At 51.6% G+C, this 21,198-nt stretch overlaps 1 protein-coding gene across 1 annotated transcript in view; it reads right to left on the reverse strand.

The window, feature by feature from the left end:
• The window catches only part of TSHZ3 (teashirt zinc finger homeobox 3), a 67,851-nt gene extending 55,726 nt beyond the window's left edge, over positions 1-12,125 (reverse strand). Inside the window, exon 1 of the mRNA XM_052656418.1 lies at positions 12,086-12,125. Within this exon, the coding sequence (XP_052512378.1) occupies positions 12,086-12,125 (40 nt within the window). The remainder of the gene's footprint in view (positions 1-12,085) is intronic.
• Between the last annotated feature and the right edge of the window lie 9,073 nt (positions 12,126-21,198).

Here is a 21,198-nt window from a genome sequence, read left to right on the forward strand (position 1 = left end):
ACTTGCAAGGGTCATATCTTTTTAATTATCTTTTCTCTCTTTGATTAATTATTCCGTCTGACAATAGCGTGTTTCTAATGCTATTCACCTGCCTTTGATGATTGACAACTTTTCTGTCTGATTCAGAGCAAACAGCTGCTGCCACAATCTCCTAGCAACCCGGGTGTGATGGATGAGCCCCCAAGATGGATGGCTGCAATAAATCATGTCTCCAGCCATAAAACTGAGAAAAGGGGATAAGAAGAAAAGCGAACAAAAAACAAAACAAGGTTTCTTCCCGTGAGTGCACTCAGTTCCTTACCAATTACACCTGAAATGGACTTTGCACCTCTTAATAGAAAAGTTTTTCTAATCAGTAAAAATGGGATGATGCCATTTGTATCAAAGGTGTTTACAATTGTTCCTGCAAACTGGCACTTGTATTCCAATTACCTCCAACACTGCCCAAGTGCAAGGGCAGAGGATCAAAGTTTTGCTTTCTTCCTTGAAGTCTCGGCAAGAAACAATATCACCTTTCTATAGTTAGATGTGATTCCAGACACCAACAAAGGCTATATATCTGATTCCACCCGATTTTTGGCAGCAGCTGGACAACACCAAAAGTGACTCCTAAGTCAGTCTGTGCACAGTGTCAGGCTGCTAATAAAGTTATTTCAAAATAAACAGACACACACACACACACACATAAAGTTGCCTGGAGTTGGTGAGTGAATACACCACATTCTCATTTCTTTCCTGTTCACAGGAAATGCAAGCTTTTTAACACCTCAGGGAAAAGTTTGTTCAAGAAGCAGCAAGATATGAACATTCAGCCCTTCCACGAATTCTCGATTCTCATTTCTTTAGATAAAAAACGACCCCAGTCTAACTTTCTGTCCCATCATTTTTTAAAATTAATGTCCACACGATAAGTCATACAAGAAGCCCTAAATTTAATTAGCAGACCCAAATAAAGTCACATATTTAATAGAAGGCCTGACAATTAAATTTGCTCTATCGGGGCTCTCCTACTGGAGGAGTTGAGCAGGAAGGCCAGCAGTTTCTGTTTCCCTTTTTCCACAGGGAAGCCGGCAGCAGGCCTCTAAAGCTGGACGGGGAATGGCTGGGTTATTGATGCTTCCCAGCAGCTGGGGGCCCAGGAGAGCCAGCCTGCGTCCCTAAGTCCTTCCAGTAGGTGGGGGTGTCCTGGAGCAGAGCTCAGGGTGCAAAAGAACCAGGAGGGATTAACTGTCTGGGCCTGCAAACAGCTGTCCACATCAGTCCTGCGAGGGTGGGGGGCGGGGTCTGCAGGGGGCCTACGGAGGGTGACCCAGTGCAGACACAAAAGGGGGGAGGCTGCTGGGAGCAGGGGTAGGGTTAGATCATTTTTTATCTGAAATATTCCTGGGACGTGGAAGTCTATGTTTCTTCATTCTCACACAGCTAACCAAGCCAACCGGTAATTTTTTTTTTTTTGAATAGTTATATTGTGCTAAGCTTTGTGGATACAGATTTTTTTTTTTCAAGCATGTCACAGAGTTTAAAAAAAATCAGACAAGGGTCCTGGCTTCGGCAACTATGGCTCTGTTTATATTTTAATGTTTCGTACGTGACTGCCTCTGTCAGGGAATAGAGAGGGAGAGAGAAAGAAGTTGCCTGTTAGTGTAAATCACAGATACTTCATTTTCCCCAGTGTCCTTGGAAATTATTCAAAATTAAACCATCCCTCCTTTACGGGAGGGGGATGTCTTCTGTACTGTAAATGGGAGGGACAGCATCTGGTCAGCAGCAATGATAACCCAAGGCCAATCGATGGAAACACACACACACAGGCCCCTACCCAGCCCCGGCTCGTCCAACTCTCAAGTTACAGGTTTACACGGCAAGTCTAAATAATATTCAAAATGATAAATGGCACCCTAAGCCCGGCATCCACCATCAATCTTTTTTTAAGGAACATCCATCTTCAATAACGCATGTTTGAATCATGTGAAGCCGGGAGCCCTGAGATTCATTTATACCACCCCTCACAAGCCAGGGCGGCTGAATGATACCTGTCAGCTCTGCTTGCTTTTTTTTTTTCCCCTTGACTACTAAAGGGGGGCGTGGAAAGAGAAAAGCAATGCGGGGGCTGGGGGGAGTCAGAAGAGCCTCAGAGGCTGAGCAGTGTGGTTTAGCAGATAATATTAAAGAACATAACCTCGGCGGTGCCTCTGCCAATCTTGTGCCCGCCACGCCACACACCCAACCATCCATACGAAGCAGGTTCCCCTCCCCTCAACCCTGCGTCTCCTCCCTCTCCCTTGGCCAAATCAGCAGTGCTCTCTCTGCAAGCCAGCGGTACTGCGTACAGTGCATCACACGGACCAGGCTTCCCTCCCCTCCCCGGTGTCTGGCTGGGGCCCATATGATAAATGACATATGTCATTCTGTCAGGAGGGAAGGGTGGGTCAGTGATGTATGACTCCGCTGAAAAGGAAATCGACTCTTTGGCATGGCGCAGCTCTTCACCGGGATCTAGTTTCAGAACTCTGAAATGAATTCTCCGACGTTTCAAGTGCATACTTAGGGCAGGCTGATGGGAGGCCTGGGGAAATCACACTTTATCCTCCCCCTGCCCTTCCGATGGCAAGGGAAGAAAAAAAAAAAAAAAAACGGTTCTGCCACTGGATACCTGCAAAAGGCCACGCGCGTGTCAAAGTCCCCAGCAGTCACACACCACGGGTTATTAAAAAATGTGACTTTGGGGAAAAAAAAAAAAGGAAAAGAAATGAAGCGGAGTAAGGTTAGTCCTTTTATTTATTTATTTTTTCATGGCAAAGGGCTGACACAAAAGCAAGATAAAAATTAGCATGTTTGAAGTAATCGTCCGCAGCCTGACATCTGCATAGTAAATTTTAAAGGAAAAAAATGTGTCAGACAGCCCAGAGCCGCTTCGCCCTCCCCCCTTTCATTAGCTCACTGCCAGGGTGGCACTGCTGAACCTCATTACGGCAAGAGGATTTATGAAGCTGAACCCAATGGCAAAGAAAAGGCATCTGTCAATAATTGTAGGGAGCTGCACTCACAGCTTTGAAATCTCATTAAGTATGCAGTTATCAGGCATAAAGATCAAAAACATTACTCAACTCCGACAGAATCTTATGGAGGAACATTAATTAGCAACAGGCCTACAGTACAAAAAAAAAAAAAAAACACACAGACTTCCTCTCACACCTGCCCAACCCACAAACCTAAAGCAACACTCCCCCTCCCGCCTGAAAAAAAATAATTCCCGGCATCTGAGGCTGATCAAGAACATGAAACAAGAGAGACACACACAGAAAGGAGGAGAGGGAGGGAAGGGGTGGGCGGCGGGCAGGGAGGGAGGGGAGGGCGGGGAAATTCGGTTGAGAAAGGCTTGGCGGTGAGGACAGAAAAGGAAGAAGCTGTCAAACTTGAGAAGGATGTCAGCGCTGGCCCTGATTACAGGGGCCTATGGAGCTCTCAGACCTTTTATCATCCTTGCCATCAAAACCAGCTGGGAGTCACCGCTGGAGAGCTGATGGCTGGCCCACTGCAGCCCAGGTCCACGCTGGGACCCCAGACCCTGTCCTCGGCCCTGCTCACCTTGGCAGGCCAGGATGCTAGGCCCGATGCCCAGGAGACAGGCCCCGTCCAGCGGCCTTCGGCAGCACCCCTACTTCCCTGCCTGGTCTGCAGCCAGCCAGCCTGAGAAAGCCAGGGCCAGACCTGCTCCCCAGGCCTCGGGCACAGGCTAGGGAACCACCGCTGTCACTGAATCTCAGCGCCGTCTGCAAACACCTTTCTCTTCCTCCAGAGAAGAAAAGGATCTGCTTCTCACACATCCACTCTGGCTTATTTTATTTCTGCGTATGCTGATTTACAGACTCAGTCTCTTACAACACACCGAAAAACAAAATATAAATGCAGAGAATTCACATTCAGGCCGTCAGGCCAACATCGGGGCAGGACACCTCTTGACCTTTGTAGCACACAGGACAGAGCGCAGCTGACGATGAGGTCAAATGTCCCTGCTAGGGTGACTCCAGGTTATCCACAGGGGGAAAATTAAATTACAGGGTTCCTCTCCCACCACATCCTCCACCTCCTGCAAGAACAATTCGCTCGTGTTTGGAAACATTCCACAAGAATTGTGTGCTCAGGGTCTCAGGCAAACTTACGTCCTATGGCGGCTTGATCCAGGGCAGGTGCACGGGGATATGTGTGTGTGTGCGTGTGCGTGTGCATGTGGTGGGGTGTGGGGGGTGGTAGGAAGTGGAAATGTCAAAAGATCACGTTTTGGTCCAACAGGCAACGTTGGCCAACTCTGTGGTGGGATGTGCAACAGTCAGGCACAGTCCTCAGATGCCCCGTGAAAGGTGTATCACAGCAGCAGTAGTAATAATAATAAAGCATGTATTCTGTGCTAATTTCCCTGATTGCACTGTTACAGAAAGGTGGCTTTTTCTTGTTACCCATAAGCACATGCTCCTATATCCTCTGTCTCTCTCTCCCTCTCTCACACACGCGCACACACACACACAAGCATGGCACTTCCCATAATCCCACACCATGAGGATAAGAAAAGCTATAGAACACCACCTGCTCTGATCTGAAATCTCTACTATCACTCTTCTCGGAGCTCTTCTTCCATTCCCACGTCTCTTACTTCATGCCATAGGCCCTCCTACGTGTTTACCTCTCACCTCTCCAGAAGTTCATGGTCACCTTGTCTTCATTAGCCGCATCTTTAAGGAAAGGGGAATTAAGATTCCTAGGCAATCAGCCTGGAGACCCCTTCAAGCCAAGGCCCATCCTCTCCAATCACTGACTTTCCTTTGGAATATCAATGAACACATCTCAGATAAATTGTCACCTATGACCAAAAAGAGTTGAGAACACTGGTCTATAAACCAGACTTGATGAGAAGGAATTTTAGCAGGAGTGTTACAATAAGGTGTTTATATTTTTTATGTGCTTACCATATTACCTTTATTATGTGTAACATCAAAGTGATTATAGCAATTACATCTAACAGAATTAATTACAGAACTTCCCATCATCCTGGGATACATAATGCATTAGAGGTAAGGCAAAAAAAGAAAACATCTTGATTGTAGTAACTAACTATTGTTGGTGTGTATTTTCCCCGGCAGCAATGCCAAACCAACAGCAGCTTTCAGGACGATGGAGAGGAAGAGTTTTACTTGGAAAATGAGGTATATTTTCTTTAAATTAAGGAACGCTTTTGCCTAATAATATGTTGGTGCTATTGGACATGTAAAACTAATTTCATTTTTTAAGTATAAATCTTTAAAAGGTGCTGGTTAATCCACCCAACCAATGTTACTACATAAAGGAGAAAGCACATGGGTGAAAGACTTACAAGTCTTTACGTATGCAAAATAAATTCACTCAAGGCTTCATTAATATTAATTTAAATTCAAAACCCATTTACATTAAATTGTTCATTAAAAATTGCCTATTTTATGCAACATGCATTTCTCAAAGAACTCAGAGGAAACTGAATACATAGGACTAGATTTAATGATGGGGATAGAAAATCAAAAGTAAATGAATTGGAGTCATTTCATGTATATTACCAAACAGCCCTTTACTCTCCAAGGGATGGGTTCCAGTTTGGGGGACAAACAGGCTTTCAGAAGAGTTTGCTTTCTGCTACTATAAACTTGCAAACCTGACCTTCTGGTCTACCCAACAGAAAGACGAAAAGAAGAGACACTGGTGGAATGGAAACCAGACTGGGGAAGGCAGCAGGTACCACCGAGAATCCCACCTGGACTCAGAGCATTGGCAGTTAGGCTTGCTCCCTAAAAAGGTACACGAATGAGCATTTGCTAGTACCCATCTTGGCCCAGAATTAATAGCTTCTCTCTCCCCATTCACTCCACCCCCTGCAATCCTTTACTCCCAAAGCAAGGGAATCAGGAAGATGATGACAAGGGGTTGGTAAGTTCCTTGCTTTGGCTCCCACCCCTCGAAGACAATCTGAACTTACACTGTTTCCCCAACAGCTGTTCTGGATGAAGAAAACACAGTCATAATTAATAACATGTGTCCTGACAGTAAGAATTAATAATTTATCATCAAGCCCAAACAAATTTAAATTATTTTTCATGAGCCACACCTTAGCACATTTGAGAAAATAAGGTAAGGAGAGGGTCAAAAAGTCCAGGTAACATGACCTTTAGAGAAATGCTCCCCCCGCCCCCTATGTTTCTTGGGCCACTCTTGTTGAAATACTAAAATAATTTACAAAATTGAAAGTAATTAAGCCCAAGAATCTAAGTGCTGATCAAATCAAGTGTATGTGCTCAAAATGTCTTCTTTTTTAAATGGGGCTTATAAAATATTCAATATTTGGTCAAGGACACTATGTAATCTTTCTAATAAAGATTCCTAAATGTAGAGTATGACAGTTGTTCAGGCAAGTGGTCATAAGAAGATTATGTTCTATTACTGGTGTTTTTTCTCAGCTTCCAAAACTGCATAGCATCTTTCTAGTCACAAACAGTAACCTGAATTTTTACACCCATGTCTAACATAAATGTTTACAAATGTTGGAAAATTAGAGAAAGCTACCAAATCTATGTATCCATTCCTTACAATTCAGGTATAAGACCCCAGAAAGAAAGAAAGAAAAAAAACATATTCATAACCATTGTTTAGTAGGATTTGAAAATTAATTTAATGACTAACTGCAAATACTGGAAACTAGAATTAATCTGTCTGAATTTTTTTTAAGGCTTACAGACATTTAAATGCATGTATCAGGACACTTTATCAACCTAACATAAAATTGTCATCTTATCTTATTATATGACTATTTTATGCATGTGTCAAAAGAATTTAAAAATGACTGCCTGTCTATTGAGTCTAATTACAAGTGCACATTATCTGTCTCGATGTACCAGTCCATATCATTGTTACCAAATACAATATATTGTATTCACCTTTCATTTTTTACCTTTTGACAGAGAAACCGCAATTTGGAACACAACTAGAACACACACACACACAGAGTGAACACCTGAGAAGGACCAGCATGATACCACCGCTATGTTCTGTCCTGTTTCCCAGACAGGCTGCGGGGTGAGGCTACAGGGGTGTTACAAAACAGCTTCTCTGAAAGGCCTCCCAACCTGGGCTGGCTGCAGACAAACAGGGAAAGTAGACATACACCCTACTTTTTTTTTTTTTTACTACAAGACTAAAGCTATTTTTATAGTTTGTCCAGTGATAGGCAGGAATAAAAATGGGCCAGCAGGAAAGCCTCACAAACTGTGCTCGGCATAACTGGCCTGCTCCTGTTATTAAAGATGGCTGTGGGGCACCCACCCGAACCAGGACTCCCGTCCTCTCCCCGCTCCTTCCCTGCCTGCATCTGCAGCCCTAGCCCCAGCCTGGCTCTGCCAGATGCCAGGAAAAAGGAAAGATGCCACTTCGCCCTCCAGAAGGTGATCCTTCCCCTTCCAGAATCCCAGAAGTGGAGGGCGGGGAAACACAGGTTTTCATTCTGGGAACTCACCTGGGTTTCACGGCATTTCCCCTGGCCCTGAGCAGTCACCTTTCATTCTAATCACTTTACAAAACAATCTTTAGTTTAAAAAAAAAAAAAAAAAAGAGGGAAAATGCAGACTTGTGAGGCAATTTGGGGAATAACTGCTGATACATCAGTTATTGACTACCTGGCTCTCGCTTACGAGCGCGCTCAAGGCAAAACTGAGAACAAAATGACAACATCAACCGCTCACAATCAAGGGTGGCCCTGGAGAGCACTGAAGCTCTAACTGACAGTTGTCAAGATAAAGGGGGCACAGCAGCCAATTCTAGAAGCTTCTCTCCCCTACGTGGACGTCCAGGGGAATGGCCTTGGCTCCCGCCCTCTTTGTTTCTCTCCTTCAGCTTCTCAGTTTCTCTTTTTTAAAATTTACATTGTTCCTTTCGTTTTGTAGGAAAAGGGGGAAGGAAGAACCACAGAGTGACCAAAAACAGTCATTTTGCCACCTTGCTACCGGGTAGAATGTCTGTCCAAAGGGGAGATGGGTGGCAGGCTTTTGAGAGCAAATGAATTCCCAAAGCTGAGGCCGAAATGCCTTCCTGAATGATCCATGTGCTTCCAAGAGGGAAAAGCTACTCTCCGGAGCTGCCTGATACGTGGACGAGACTTAGGAAGGTTAGGATGGTGGTACGTGGCCCTCACCACGTGTGCCGTCTTCTAGCTTGTCCATGTCTACCCACAAGTAAAACCCCCAGGCCTTGCCACCACAAGCTCAACCTATTCCTTGGGGACCCACGGTGATCTGTTACTCCAGCAGGTCCTAAGGGGTCCAAACCACTTTGACAAAAGTCAAGATGCCTGAAGGTTTATCTTTGCAATACAACTACCTAACAACTCCATGGACGGTTTTTCTCTTTCACCAAATAAGACTCAAAAGGTCAATGACAAGTTGTTTGTTGGATTTTCTTTCCTTTTTTCTTTTTTTGGCCAGGGGCGGGAGGAGTTTAGGCAAGGGCTTATTAAGATTTTACACTTCCTTCCAGAGAATGAACAGGAAAGAATAAAACGTGATCTGCTATTAAGTACTGCTTGAACTTCTTTTCTGCCATTTTCAAAAAACATACTTACTGAAAAACAAAAAGTACACATAAGAGAGAGAGGAAATGGTCGTTTTACCTGAAGGACACTGGCCTCTGTCACCCTGCTGCTCTCTGAGCTTCTACGGGTAACGACATTTGTCCAGCACAAACGTATAGCCCTTTGAAATTACATGCCTGGAGAAAGGAAACTCCTGCCCAGGTTTCTCCTTGGCAGGTGAAGAAATTTCTCTCTTCCCTTTGAGAAAAGACACTCAGCCATGCATAATTTCTATCAAAAAGAGAAAATCCTGAAGTGCAGAAATACGTCTTTTCAGGGATTCTTGGAGCCTGCCTTGGCCTTCTGGAGAGCAGCACTACATTTGGCCTAGATGTAAAAACTGTGTACACCTGTGGGCTATGTCTGCACGCTCTCCCCAGCTCCCAGCCCTTTGTGGTTGTTATTCTACCCCAGACCATTAAAAGGGCCCTAATTCCTATGACATGATTATCCAGGTACCAAAGCCCATTTGTCACCTGCAGCAGAAAATTGAGTTAATGCACAACTAAAGGCAGCCAGGACTGTGTAATATCAACTTGATTACATCAAACTAGCTGCAAACCTAATTCTGCGGGATGACACTGCGTCGAGCTTGTCATCTCCAATCATTAAAGCTGTCAGGAATCCATCAGGTTTACAGCTAATTAGGTGAACACTAATGAAGCTGGCAAAACAACTTTTCTTTTTTTATGGCTGAGCGGACCTTTCAGTTTGGAGGGGGGGAAAAAATTCTTGAGTCTTCTCAAGGTTGCTGGGACCGGATTTCCAGTTACCAATCAGCAGACATCTTTCTTTTTCCCACTCTCTTTCTCTATCAGTACAAAGCGATCAATTTGTCATCACTCCCAGTATGCCACAAAAGCAGGCATGAACCTTATAACTTGCAGCTGTGAGAACTGAAAAAGGAGGAAAAAAAAAAGAAAAATGGGAAGTTTTTTTGCCCATCCAAACAAATAAACAAACAAACTCACACAGCACACATACTGGCCTGTGTATACTTATCACCAGCCTGGATGTGGAAGGTTCTTTTTTTTTTTTTTATTCCTCCACTCTCCTTAAATAAGTAGCCCTTCAGACATTCCCCACCCCCTCCTCCACACGTCCATTAGGCAGAGGCATTCTGATAAAGTAAATCCAAAACCAGGGTATGGGAAAGAAAAAAAGCACTCACGCTGCCAACTTCTGATTGACCATTAAGCTATTGATGAATGTGCCTGTCAGGAGAGAGACAATTAAATCAAATATGAAACAAAGTCGTTTTGACGGGTCATTTTGATAGAGCAAAACCATTCTTCCAGCTCCTATTAGTCGTGCAGTCAAGTTTTTATATAATGAACATTTCTTAACTGACCTGAGATTTCCTGGCTGGCGTTTTTTAAAGGTGCAAAAAGGTTAGTGAACAGGTTGCTTTTAAAAAAAATAAAACCAACAGCATATTTCCTCCTCCTCCTCTAATATTTTTAGCAGAAAGTTATCAAATAAGAGTCTCAGATTGGCAAGGTGGAAGAGAAAGATGAAGCAACAGCGGAGAAGGCTCTAAACCAAATGTAAAGATGTAATCACATATGGTTCATTTGATTGAGGCAGAGAGATACCTTCAAATGTGCATCCAAAAAGGAAAGGAAAAAAAAATTTCTAAGACTGGAAGCAGCCCAAGACACTCCTACTGTCCAACTTTGTAAAGGAGTCCTCCAAACTTTGAGAGTTTATTTTGAGTAGATAAGCTCATTGCTTGAGCTTGGAATTTAAAGTAGAAGATGGGATGGGCAAAAAAGCACCACCCAGAAGGTGACTTGAGAGGTGGCACCCTCCCTACAACCACGACTGTGATTTTCAAACTTTCTAAATTTAGGTAACTCTGAGGACAGAGAGCAAAATCGGCAACATATGCCCCAAACCAAGTCTGTTTTCTTCTACAATTTCCTTAGGACACTAATAGGACAGTACATTTCTGGGAGAGGAAAGAACAGCGTTCTCTCTGTGACCCTGTGTGAGAAGACTCAAGTTCAGAGTGCAGCCAGCGTGTGAGCTCCACTGGCAATGCCTGCTGAAGCCATGGAAGTGACCATTACCATCATCCCCACTGCTACTACAGGCACTCACCGGTGGCAGGGTTACAATGCCTTCATCCAAGAAGGGCGCCAGGCAAAGCCCTGACCCTTCTCCCTGTCCTCCCTTCTTCCACAAAAAGAACAGAAAAGAAAGGAAGAGAAGAAAAAAAGAAATGAACCTCCACTTAACCCTCCCCTTCAGGCAGCATCTGAACCTCTGCACATCTGAGTGTTAACTCATATCAAAATACATCCCGTCCATATGTGGTCCTCTTAGCAGTCCGCCCCAAATCCCAGAAGTTGCACTGACAGGGCCCGAGTGACGTCACAGAGCTTGGCCTCACCATTTCGAGTGATTTATTGATGTTTATTGGGAATGAATAGATCAAAGGCAGCAGCATGACGGGCGATCAATCAGTCATCAAATCAAGGGTGGCAAAGGGCCAGAAACCCTTCTTCCAAGCAACATGCCCCCAACTGACATTACTGCAAAATAATGTTATGTGTGTGGGTTTTGTTTTGCTTTCAATGATGCTTTTTCCAGAAAAGAAAATAACAACAACAAAAAAAATCGTCTCAGTCTTAACAGGAGTTGACACTCCTGGAAAGAAAAGAAAAAAGAAAAAAAAAAGGAGCGGGGTCGGGGGTGGGGGGCGGCGAAGAAAGTACTCAGATACGTCCCAGAACTAAGTGCCAGGAGGAAATGAGGGTGGGAGAAGCAGTAGAAGGGGAAGGTGGGGGTGAGCGAAAACAAACCAGGGTAAAGAGAACGCCAGCATCTAACAGCGACTTGACAGTCATCTGACAATACCCAGACCCTGTGCGCTCTGGTTTCCACCGCTGTGCCCGGTTTGGGCCCAATAAATGAAGAATCAATCGGATTAGCAGTAAGGTGGCCAAAGGGACCCGCTCGCTCACTCGTTCGCTCTTTCGCTCGGCAGACACCGGGCAGTCCCCCGCCGGCCGGCCGCGGGAGGACACAGAAGGTGTCCCGGGCAACTCAGGTGACCCCGCCCGCCCCCCACAGAAAGAGACAGAAGAGGGCTCCTTCCCACCCCCTCGGCGGCCAGGCGGGGAGCAGAGGAGGCAGGGACTCAGCCTCGCTCAGTTCGCCGCGGGCGAGCGCGGTTCCCGAAGTGGGTGCGAGCGGGAAGGGGGGCAGGGGGGCGGCGGCAGAGCGCAGCGGGGCGTCCGGGGGGCGCCGGTCCGCGAGGCGGGCGCACGCACCCGACAGGAGAGCGGTGAGAAAGCCCGGCGCCCCGGAGTTACTCTGCGTGGCCAGAGAGAGAGGGGCGAGGAGCGGGGCAAGGAGCGGGGTCGCCGCCGGCTGGAGGCGCGGGGCGAGGAGAGGAAGAGGAGGCGGAGAAGAGGAGGAAGGGGAAGCGGCTCGTACCTGCTGCGCGCCGGGGCGCCTGCTGCTTCCTCCTCGGCATGATGCTCCTCCGGCGACTGCCACTGCCGCCGCCGCCGCCGCCGCCGCCGCCGCTGCCGGGCTGAGAGGGAGGGAGGGAGGGGCGGCGGGCCCGCGGGGGGGCGAGGCGGGCCGGCTCTCAGCCTCCCCCCCGGAGAGCGGCCGCCCGCAGGATGCTGCTGCGCCCCGGCTCTCGCGTCCCCCCCGCTCCGCGCTCCGCCGCGATCCCCGAACGTGCGGAGGGAAGAAGGAGGGCGGGCGAGGGAGGCGCGGGGAGGGAGGAGCGCGGGGGGAGGAGGAGGCAGAGGAGGAGGAGGTGGTGAAGGAGGAGGAGGAGGACCGCGCTGCCGGCGGAATGGGAAGTTTGACAAATCGCTCCAGAGGCCGGAGGAGGAGGGGCGGGGAGGAGCGGCAGCCCTGCCCCCCCACCCCCCGCCCCGTCCCCAGACGAGGTGCGCGGGGTTCGGGGCCGGGGGGCGGGGAGCGGGGGGAGAAGGCGGGCAGAGGGGTGGGAGGAGGAGCACCGGAGCGGCCCCGGCCGGTGAAGCCCGGGTCCCCGCCCCCGGGCAGGAGGGTCACGGCATCGGTGGGGGCGCTCAGCCGCCGCCGCCGCCGCGGCCCGGGGCTCAGCGGTCCAGTCTTCTGCCCGCGGCGCGGCTGGAGCGGCGGCGTCGGCAACAGGCAAGCTTAAAGGAAAAGGAGATGATCGTGTCACTCGCCCGCCCGCGGGGGCGCCGCGCCCCCGCTCCCGGCCCCGAGCCTGTCTAGGACCCCCGCCCAGTCCTGGGAGGGGGTGCCGCCCCTCCGCCTCCGCCCCTTGCGCGCACGCAGGGGCGCGGCGCCGGCTCGGCCGAGCCTGTCCCGGGGCACTAGCTACTCCCGCCTGCCCCTCTTCCCCACCCGGCCTCGCCCCCTGGCTATCCCCCGCTGCCACTCCTGGGCCGTACTCCTTTCCACATGCCGCGTCCAAAGCCCCCAGCTCAGACCCCGGGCCTGGGCCCGCGCACCCCGGGGATGCCAGGGCCCGCGGGCGGGCGCCGGCGCCCTCAGGGGAGGAGGCGGGCGCGGGTTGGAGCGGGTGGGGGCTGCTCTCAGACCCCGCGCGCCTCCCGAGCTCCTCCCCCGGGACCCGCCGCCGCCACTTCCCCCAATTTTTTTTTTTTTTTCCCGGGCAAACTTTCCCGGGCCCGTCCCGGGGGTCGGCGAGGGAGGGGGTGCCTCTTAAGTTTCCTCTCCAGACTGGGAAGATCACGGTACCTCCACCCCGCCCCTCGCCCCGGAGGCGCCGGACCGCGCCCCCCACCACGGGCTCTGGCAGATCCGAGGGCGGGACGGGGGCGGGGGCAGGAGCTCAGACTCTCAAACCCATCCCCCGCCCCGGGGCGCCCAGAGAGGGGCTACCGCGCCCAGCGCCTGGCCTTCCGGCAGTATTGGGCAAAAAGAATTGATTATTGATTGGGTGATTGGGGTCGCCGAGGCTCGGGCCAGCCCGGCGGATCGTGGAGAGGAGGAGCTGGCAGGGCTGAGTGGGCGGCGGGGCAAAGAAGGCTCACTTACTGGCGGCCGCGAGGGCGCGGGTGGGCCGGAGCTCAATGGGACGACCCCAGGGGCAGCGGCGGCTGAGCGGGAGCCGGAGCCGGAGCGGCGCGGGCGGCGGCGCATCGATGCGCTGCGGGCTCGATTGCGTCTCCCTGGGCCAGCTCTTGGGCCGGGAATGGGGCGGCAGCGGCGGGGCCGGCTCCGGGCGCTGCCGGGCGGCGGTGGCGGGAGTGCGGGGGCGGCCGCCAGGCCCACGGCCCCTTAGGCGGTGCTGCTTCTGGGCGCGCCGCTGGTGCCCAGGGAGTCCCCTGTGCGCCGCGTGCGAGAGTCCGAGCGAGGGCCGAAGCCCCGCGCCCTGGGACTGACTGCCTGAGCGCTCTCGGAGCTGCAAACCCCGGCCTTCTTCCGTCTTTCCCTACCAACCCCCCCCCCCCCCCCGTATGTTTCTTTTTTAGTCTCTTTCTCCCTCTTCTTCTGCCCCCTCTTTTCTTTATTTTTTCCTTGTGATTGTTTTTTGCAAGTTTGTTTTAAAAGTTCACAGGCATACTTTCTTTTCTTTTAGACCAGGAGACCTCGATCTCACCCTGACGGTAAGATCAAAAGTCTCCGCTCGCCCCCAGCCTGAGGGCTTGGGCTCAGTCCAGACGCCTCCCTGAATGCAGATGTGCTGCCGCCGTCCTCCGGGGCTATAAAGCCGCCTCCTGCGCCTTGGCGTACGCAGGAGCGCACGGAGTTGCGGGATGCGGACCCTGGGCGGTTGCGGGGAGTTGGAGTCTAGCTGCGGCTGGGTCCCCGGCTGGCCTCGTGCGGCAGACTCTGGGGCGGGCGCGTGGCGCGGAGTTGGTGCCTGCGGCCGCAGAGGCCAAAGCAACTGCCTCCCCAGGCCCGGGAGACGGGGCCGTGGGGCGTGAAACGCTTCTTGCGAAGGAGAAAACGGTGAGTTGGCAGACGCCGCCCGCGGCCTCAGGATTCTAGGATTCTGGTTGCGGCACTGATCACCACTTGCCAGAAGGAGAGTAGGCGCCGCGGGAGGTCACCTCCTGCTGCCCTGACTCACCTTCCACACGCCGAGCGCCCGCTTGGGTCCACGGGTTGTAGCGAGTGCACAGCACTGGGCACCGTGCACGGAAGGCTGAGACTTTCGCCCTGACTCGTGCTCCCCCTCCTCCTCTCCTTCCTGGCGCAGCTTTCCAAACCTCAGTTCCCTCCGCCCTCTCCCCCTGTCGGCCGTGGCCTGAGCTCCGGTCTCAGCGCAGCCCGCAGCCACCGCCCGACCGCTGCCTCGCCCTCCCCCGCTCAGGCACCGCGCGCAGTGCGATCCGCCCCAACATCTGTCCGTCCAACCATTGGCGCATCCATCAGTGTCAATGAGCTGCACATCGCCGCGATAGCCCGTCACGCACAACACGGGCTATGCGGGGTGCATACTGCGACCGCGCTACTTTGCCCGGGCACGAAAACAAGGTTCCGGCCCGGCTTGGCACAGCTTGGAACCCTGACCTCTACGGGGACCTTTTAGCTACACCTACCCAGTTTAATATTGGGATCTCTAAACATGATTAGTTTGGCACGCCATTCTAGGAATGGGACAGGTGCAGGGGAACAGTGTCAGCCTAGCCCTTGCTTTCTGCCAAGTTTTCTGCCCCTTTTCTGTGGACTGGGTGTGGCACAGGAAAGAAGGGAGGTAGGTTTCCCAAATCCGCAGCAAGCACGATATAGACCTGGAAGCTACGTCAACTCCGTGGCTTAAATCTTCAGCTTGGCCGAGTCTAAGGCTGTCGAGGTCGCCAGGCAGGTATTAGCCAGAAGGTCACAATCTAAAAGTTTCCCAGACCCCGCCTGGCTGCTTCGTACCATGGCCTGCCAGTGAGGAGACAAGAAGGGAAGAAAAGAGGAGGGATCCATGGGTTCTCACGGATTCGAGTGAGAACTATGAGCTCGATTTAGGGAGAAATAGTTTCTGGGTGGCAGTATGTCTGTAATTCACATGTTATTTACAGAGGGAGAGAGAACGGGGTCATAAGTTGGAGAAGCCAGTGCTTTGCAGGGAGTTGCCGACCATTCCCAGAGAGTGCTGACCCCGGACGGTGGTAGCCTGCTCCCCTGCTTTTGCTTCTTGCTTTTCCCTATCGTCCCCTAACCCAAGATTCAGAAGACAGACACCTTCACATATGTCCCTGATCACAGGATCAATCTGGCCGGGCCAAGGGCCTTTCATGTCCTCCCAAGAACTTCAGAGGAAGAGTGTACATACAACCTCCTCCTGGGACATCTGTGTGGCGGCTGTCCCTGGCACTTCCCCTGATATATTTGTGTTATTACTACTGCAAATATATCTGTCCGGTGCCTGGTGAGTTCAGTCCGTCTGAGTCGACTACACACGCGGGTCCAAACCTGTGCGTCTCATGGTTCTGCGATTCCCGAGTTCGGAGGGATACAGAAACCGGTTGCAGGCATGTTTCCAGGCCTGCGCGGTTCAGGAGGAGGCCAGAGACCGCTGAGGCGGCGCTAGCCGGGGCGCCTTCCTTGGGAAGGACGGTCTGCGCTCTAGGGTGCCGGCTTCGCGCACCGCATCCAGCAGCGGAACCATTTCCACGCTAGACTAGAGGGCGGAAAAGCCCGCGCCCGGCGGCGGAGCTAGAATTCTGTAGAAGGCACACTGCAGAAATCGTTGTACCCCACTCTGAAGAGTTGCAGAGACCTTTCCTTTGAAAAGCAACAATATGGTTCTGCCCTGCAGAAGCACCTGGTAACTACTTAGCCTCGTGAGTCACGCAAAAAGTGGCCCCACTCTGGGAAGTGCCGTGTTTCTGAGAATTTTTTACACCCCTAAAAATAAAAGAAGGGGGCTGAGGGACAGTGGGGAGATGCCAAAATGTCCGGTGGCAGCCGCCTGTAGGGGAAACTGGCGGCTCCCATTGCGATCAGCTGGACCACCCTGTGAAGAGCCCCCCAAATTCCCAGGGGCCATGAAGATAACTCCTGACCCCCAAGATTGCTCCTCGGGCGCAATGGAACCCCGCTCCTCGTCTGCGGCGGGATTCGGGGCCCTGTTCAGTACAAATGGTCCCAACAGCCTTTCCTTCAGGTCAAAGGGTTAGAAGCCCGACTCCAGCTCCAGGAACTCACGGACCCCAGGCGGCAGTGCCGGGCCTACCTGAGCGGGCCTCTCGCATCCCGGGAGCGCTTTTGTCCTTGGCTAACCCGAGCCTAGCCGGGAGAAGTCGGGGAGGGGAGAAGTACGCAGGCGTGTGGTTCGAAACAAGTGTGCGGTGGAGGGGCGAGGATCCTGACCGCGGCGCGCAGCGCGGGGAGTCAGGAAGTTCGCGCTCGGGAAGGAGCAGGCGGGCCACCGCCTGGAGGCAGCCGAGGTTGTCTTCAAGGTGCGGTTGAGGGCTGAGTGACAGCCCGCCGGTCCCAAACCAGGCTGAATTAAGTGTGTCCTCATTTGGGATGGCCAGAAGCAGAGACGTCCGCAAAGAAGGCATCCTTGAAGCTGGCTATTCAGGGCGGGCTGGGGACCCAGGGGTCTAAACACAGAACGGTTGTCTGGAGGAGGCGCGGGCCGCCCGCCGGGAAAACGCCCTCTGGGAGCCTACCCCCCATGTCAAGGTGTGAGGGCATCTGGCGCGCCGGTGGGCCCTTGGGGAGCCCAGTGCCTGCGGGAGGAGGCGGCAGCGAGGGCTCTCCAGCCGTCGCCCGCCTGGAACGTCGGCGTTCTGGTCTGGACCCTTTGACACCCCTTATCACCACAACCTGGGCTAGGCAGGAGGAGGTACCCTGGGTGCTGTGAGGCGGACTGCCATCACCTGCATACCTCAGCCAGGGATTGGGCCCAGGACCTCAGCCCCTGCCGTGGCGGGAAGAATTCGGACCCTGGGGCCAGGCCCTAGCCAGGCGGTAAATTGTTTGCTAAAAGTGCATTTACACAGCAGCGAAGTTTGTTTCTCTTTTTCCGGTAGCTTTGTTTTAACGAACCAGATGTTTTGTCTGTAAATTCTCCCAAGAACTTTTACAGTTTTGACGTGAAATAAACCTTGGAAAATCGGAGCGGTATATTAATGCCACTTCTGTGGGGCCTCGGGGGAGCTACATCAGGCTCCCAGGGATGGGAGCTGGGGGTGGGGCAAGGGACTCCTGGAAGAAAAGTAGGAGGCTTCTCTTGGCCCAAGAATTGGTGCTGAGAATGTGAATCTCCCCAGTCCCGCCATCCCACTCCCCAAACACTTGGGTACACAGGCTATCAACCTTTCCTCCCCAGAGCCGGCTTCCTACTTGGTAAATTTCTTGTGTTTCCAACACAGAGGTCTGGCCCAACTTTGCAACTCTGCTCTCTGCAGGTCTGCCAATCCCACCAGGACCACCCAACTCAAAGGCAAAAAGGACCTTTGATCTTCTCTGGCCAGCTTTGAGATTCGCTGTCTGCTGGGGCGCGGCAGAGCCAAGGCTGCCCCGGGCCATCCCTGAACTGGGCATGACTGGGACTTCCTGAACTTTGGATGGAAGCTGACCCAGTCATGCCCCCTAGAAAGCTAGAGCCAGCAGGTCCCCTCCTTGATGTCTCATTTCCCCCTTCCTCCCCCCACCCGCCCCCAGACTTGGGATTTCCAGGCAATTATAAGCATCTTTAAAAACAGAAATTAAAAGCTGTGTATCTAACAGGGAGGGAGGGAACGCCGTTATTGGAAGGGAATCGGGTATGCCTACAGACCCATCTCCTAGCTGGGTGATTGGTAGGGACTACTTTCTGGGGTTTCCCAAGACCTGCTGGGGATTTTCCGTCCCTAACACCCTGGGGCTCCTCTCTGCTCTCAGTACCGGATTTTCAGATTTGGGGAGCACAGTTTAGACTCCGCTCCCCTTTTTCACATAATTATCTTTCAAGCCTAATCCTTTACCAAACTTTTCCAAAAAACTTTTTTTGGGAGATCTAATATTAAAGAAAGTAGAAAGTGTTCATGTTTCTGTCTAAGACAGATACACATTAAGACCAGCTTGGAGGACACAATTACTGGCAAAATGCCCTTTGATCAAATCCCTTGCGTTGACCTGAGTTGCTCGGGGAATTTCCAGAATTACTCGCTACAGCGAGGCGTGTTTTTTCCCACTCTAGGTGAAATGGATTTTTCTAAACCATTTAGGCAAAGCTTAAGGGAAAAAACTCTACACTCAACGCAGCAGCAGCCACTGTGGGGCTCGCCCCTGGCTGGAAGCAAGCAGCTCTTTGCTAGCTGAAAAGCAGAGGTGCCCAGCTCTTCCCGCGCGGATGCAAGTTCCGCGGACAGAATCCTGCCTGTGAATCACCGCGAGGCTGAGCTCAGGCTCGTCCAATGCAGGAATCCGGGAGAGGAGGAGGTCTCAGAAATCAAGCCACCAGGTCTTCTCAAACCAGACAGCCCAGCGTTGCAAGCCTGGTGACCTCATTAACTAGCCGGGGAATTTGCAAGACGAGGAGGAATTTCGTTTTCTCTTTCTCTACTTCTAATCGCTCTTCTTTTCTATCTTATATATTATGGTTTTGTGTTTGTCGCTGAATTTCCAAACGGGGAAAATCGAGACCGGGCGCAGTTCTCAGTAGGGCAGGTACAAGAGAGGGATACTGGGCTGGGACCTCGTTCCTGTCATTTTTGTTTCTTGAAACTTGGGTGCATAGCACTTGTATTTCCAGAAGAGCAAACCCAGAATTCTTCGGGACAGGGTGGCCAGCAGGTTGAGTTTCTTTGTATGCGGATAGTCTCTTTTTTTCGGCAGCTTTGATAACTCCAAGAATTTCCTCTTTCATAGAGCAGCTTTGAATTCTCCCTTCCCTCTTCATCTTTCTGCCACTTTTCTTTCCCGAATCTTCCTCCTCTTCCTGTTACTCTCTGGTTCCTTGTTGTTTGTCTGCTATCGGTTGTGTCTGGACCCCATAAGAATTTGCCAAGATTATTTATTTCAAGTCTACCAATGTTCACCCCAAAGAGGTCTAGCCCTCCTCGCTGTGACAGGGCAGAAGCGGTCACCCAGTGCACAGACTGAGAGGGAACAAAATAGTTTGTAGCTGCTGCAGTTTTTTTAGGGCGGGCGGGGGAGTGGGGGGGGAGGGTGGGCGGTCAGCAATAGGTTGATACTTGGTTTAAAACAAAAGAACATGTTAAGAAGTTTCAAAGCTGCCAATAAAAACCTTTAAGTGGCTTGTGATTCAGTGCCTCGAGTTGCGGCGATGGCATTGGTAAATGACTCTAATGCCCAAAGAAAAATATTACAAATGCAGCTGTCTCGGCCACCAATCGGGCGCCGCTCTCCTGCGCGGGCGGTGGCTCCTCTCTGGCGCGAGGGCACCCGTATTTGCATGATAAATTGACCAGACTGGCGGCAGCCAATGAAATATTCAAATTAGGCCAGGGGTTAGGGGTGGAGTCCCTGGGGCGCCCTCTTTGAGCCCGAGGCTGCAGCTGGCGGTACCACCTCTCCAACAGCGCCCTCTAGAGGCAGGACGGGGGGCAGCCCCATCCGCCCCAGGAATGAAAGAGGGGAGAGACAGTGGGCTGGAATGCTCTTATCACCTGGAAGACTAGGTCTCTACTCTTCGCTTGCAGTTGGATGGCAGAGGCAGGTGGTGACGCCAAGGAGGGGTTTAAGAAAAGCTCTAGCGCCTTCACTCCAACTCCCTTCTCTAGGTTCCACAGATCTAGCGTTTGCGTGAAACGTATGTTTGTTCCATTGAGATTAACTTCAAGATAAGACACTTGTCCACCCCAGATCTTGACCACCCTCTTCAAAGCCCTCCAATATTGAAATTCTGAAGCAGACAAATCCAACTTGCACTGAGCAGAGAACTGTATGCCCACGCAGGTCAGGCCCACTGGAAGCTGGGACTGAGAGTTGGGGTGCTGCGGAAGCCTGACCCCTGGGAAAGCCTGAGCAGGCTGTTCAGGTGGATGTGCTGACAACTGGCTTCAGCTACAGGACTCCTCCCCTGGAAAAACGCATCCTGAAGGAAGCACCCACACCCCGAGGCAGGAGCTCCTGTCAGTGTGCAAAGGCATGCAAGGAGGGACCCATCTATAGCATCCTTCAGGAAGAATGTGGAAATAAGGGAGTGTGCAAGTGACTGACCCTGCCCTGATGCTGACCTTTGGTCTCTAAGGAACGAGGAGACTCTGAAGGCACCAGGAGAGCTGGCCTTCTGACCTGGTTCTGCCTGTGGCTCAGGACTCAGTGGAGACTTTGCCTGGGACGCTGGATTGGCTTCCATCAGGGACCAGCAGATAGTTCTTGTCTGCTCAGCATCTCTTCTTTCCCACCACCTCCCATAGCCCATCATTCCAAGTACCCCGGGGCCCACCATGCCCCTGCAGGCCTATACACTTTTAATTGAAGTATATTTGATTTACTGTGCTGTGCTTAGTCGCTCAGTCATGTCTGACTCTGTGCGACCCCATGGACTGTAGCCCGCCAGGCTCCTCTGTCTATGGAATTCTCCAGGCAAGGACACTGAAATGGGTTGCCATGCCCTCCTCCAGGGGATCTTCCCCAACCCAGAGATCGAACCCAGGTCTCCCGTATTGCGGGAG

This window comes from Budorcas taxicolor, chromosome 18, assembly GCF_023091745.1.
Source record: "Budorcas taxicolor isolate Tak-1 chromosome 18, Takin1.1, whole genome shotgun sequence".
Taxonomy (NCBI): domain Eukaryota; kingdom Metazoa; phylum Chordata; class Mammalia; order Artiodactyla; family Bovidae; genus Budorcas; species Budorcas taxicolor.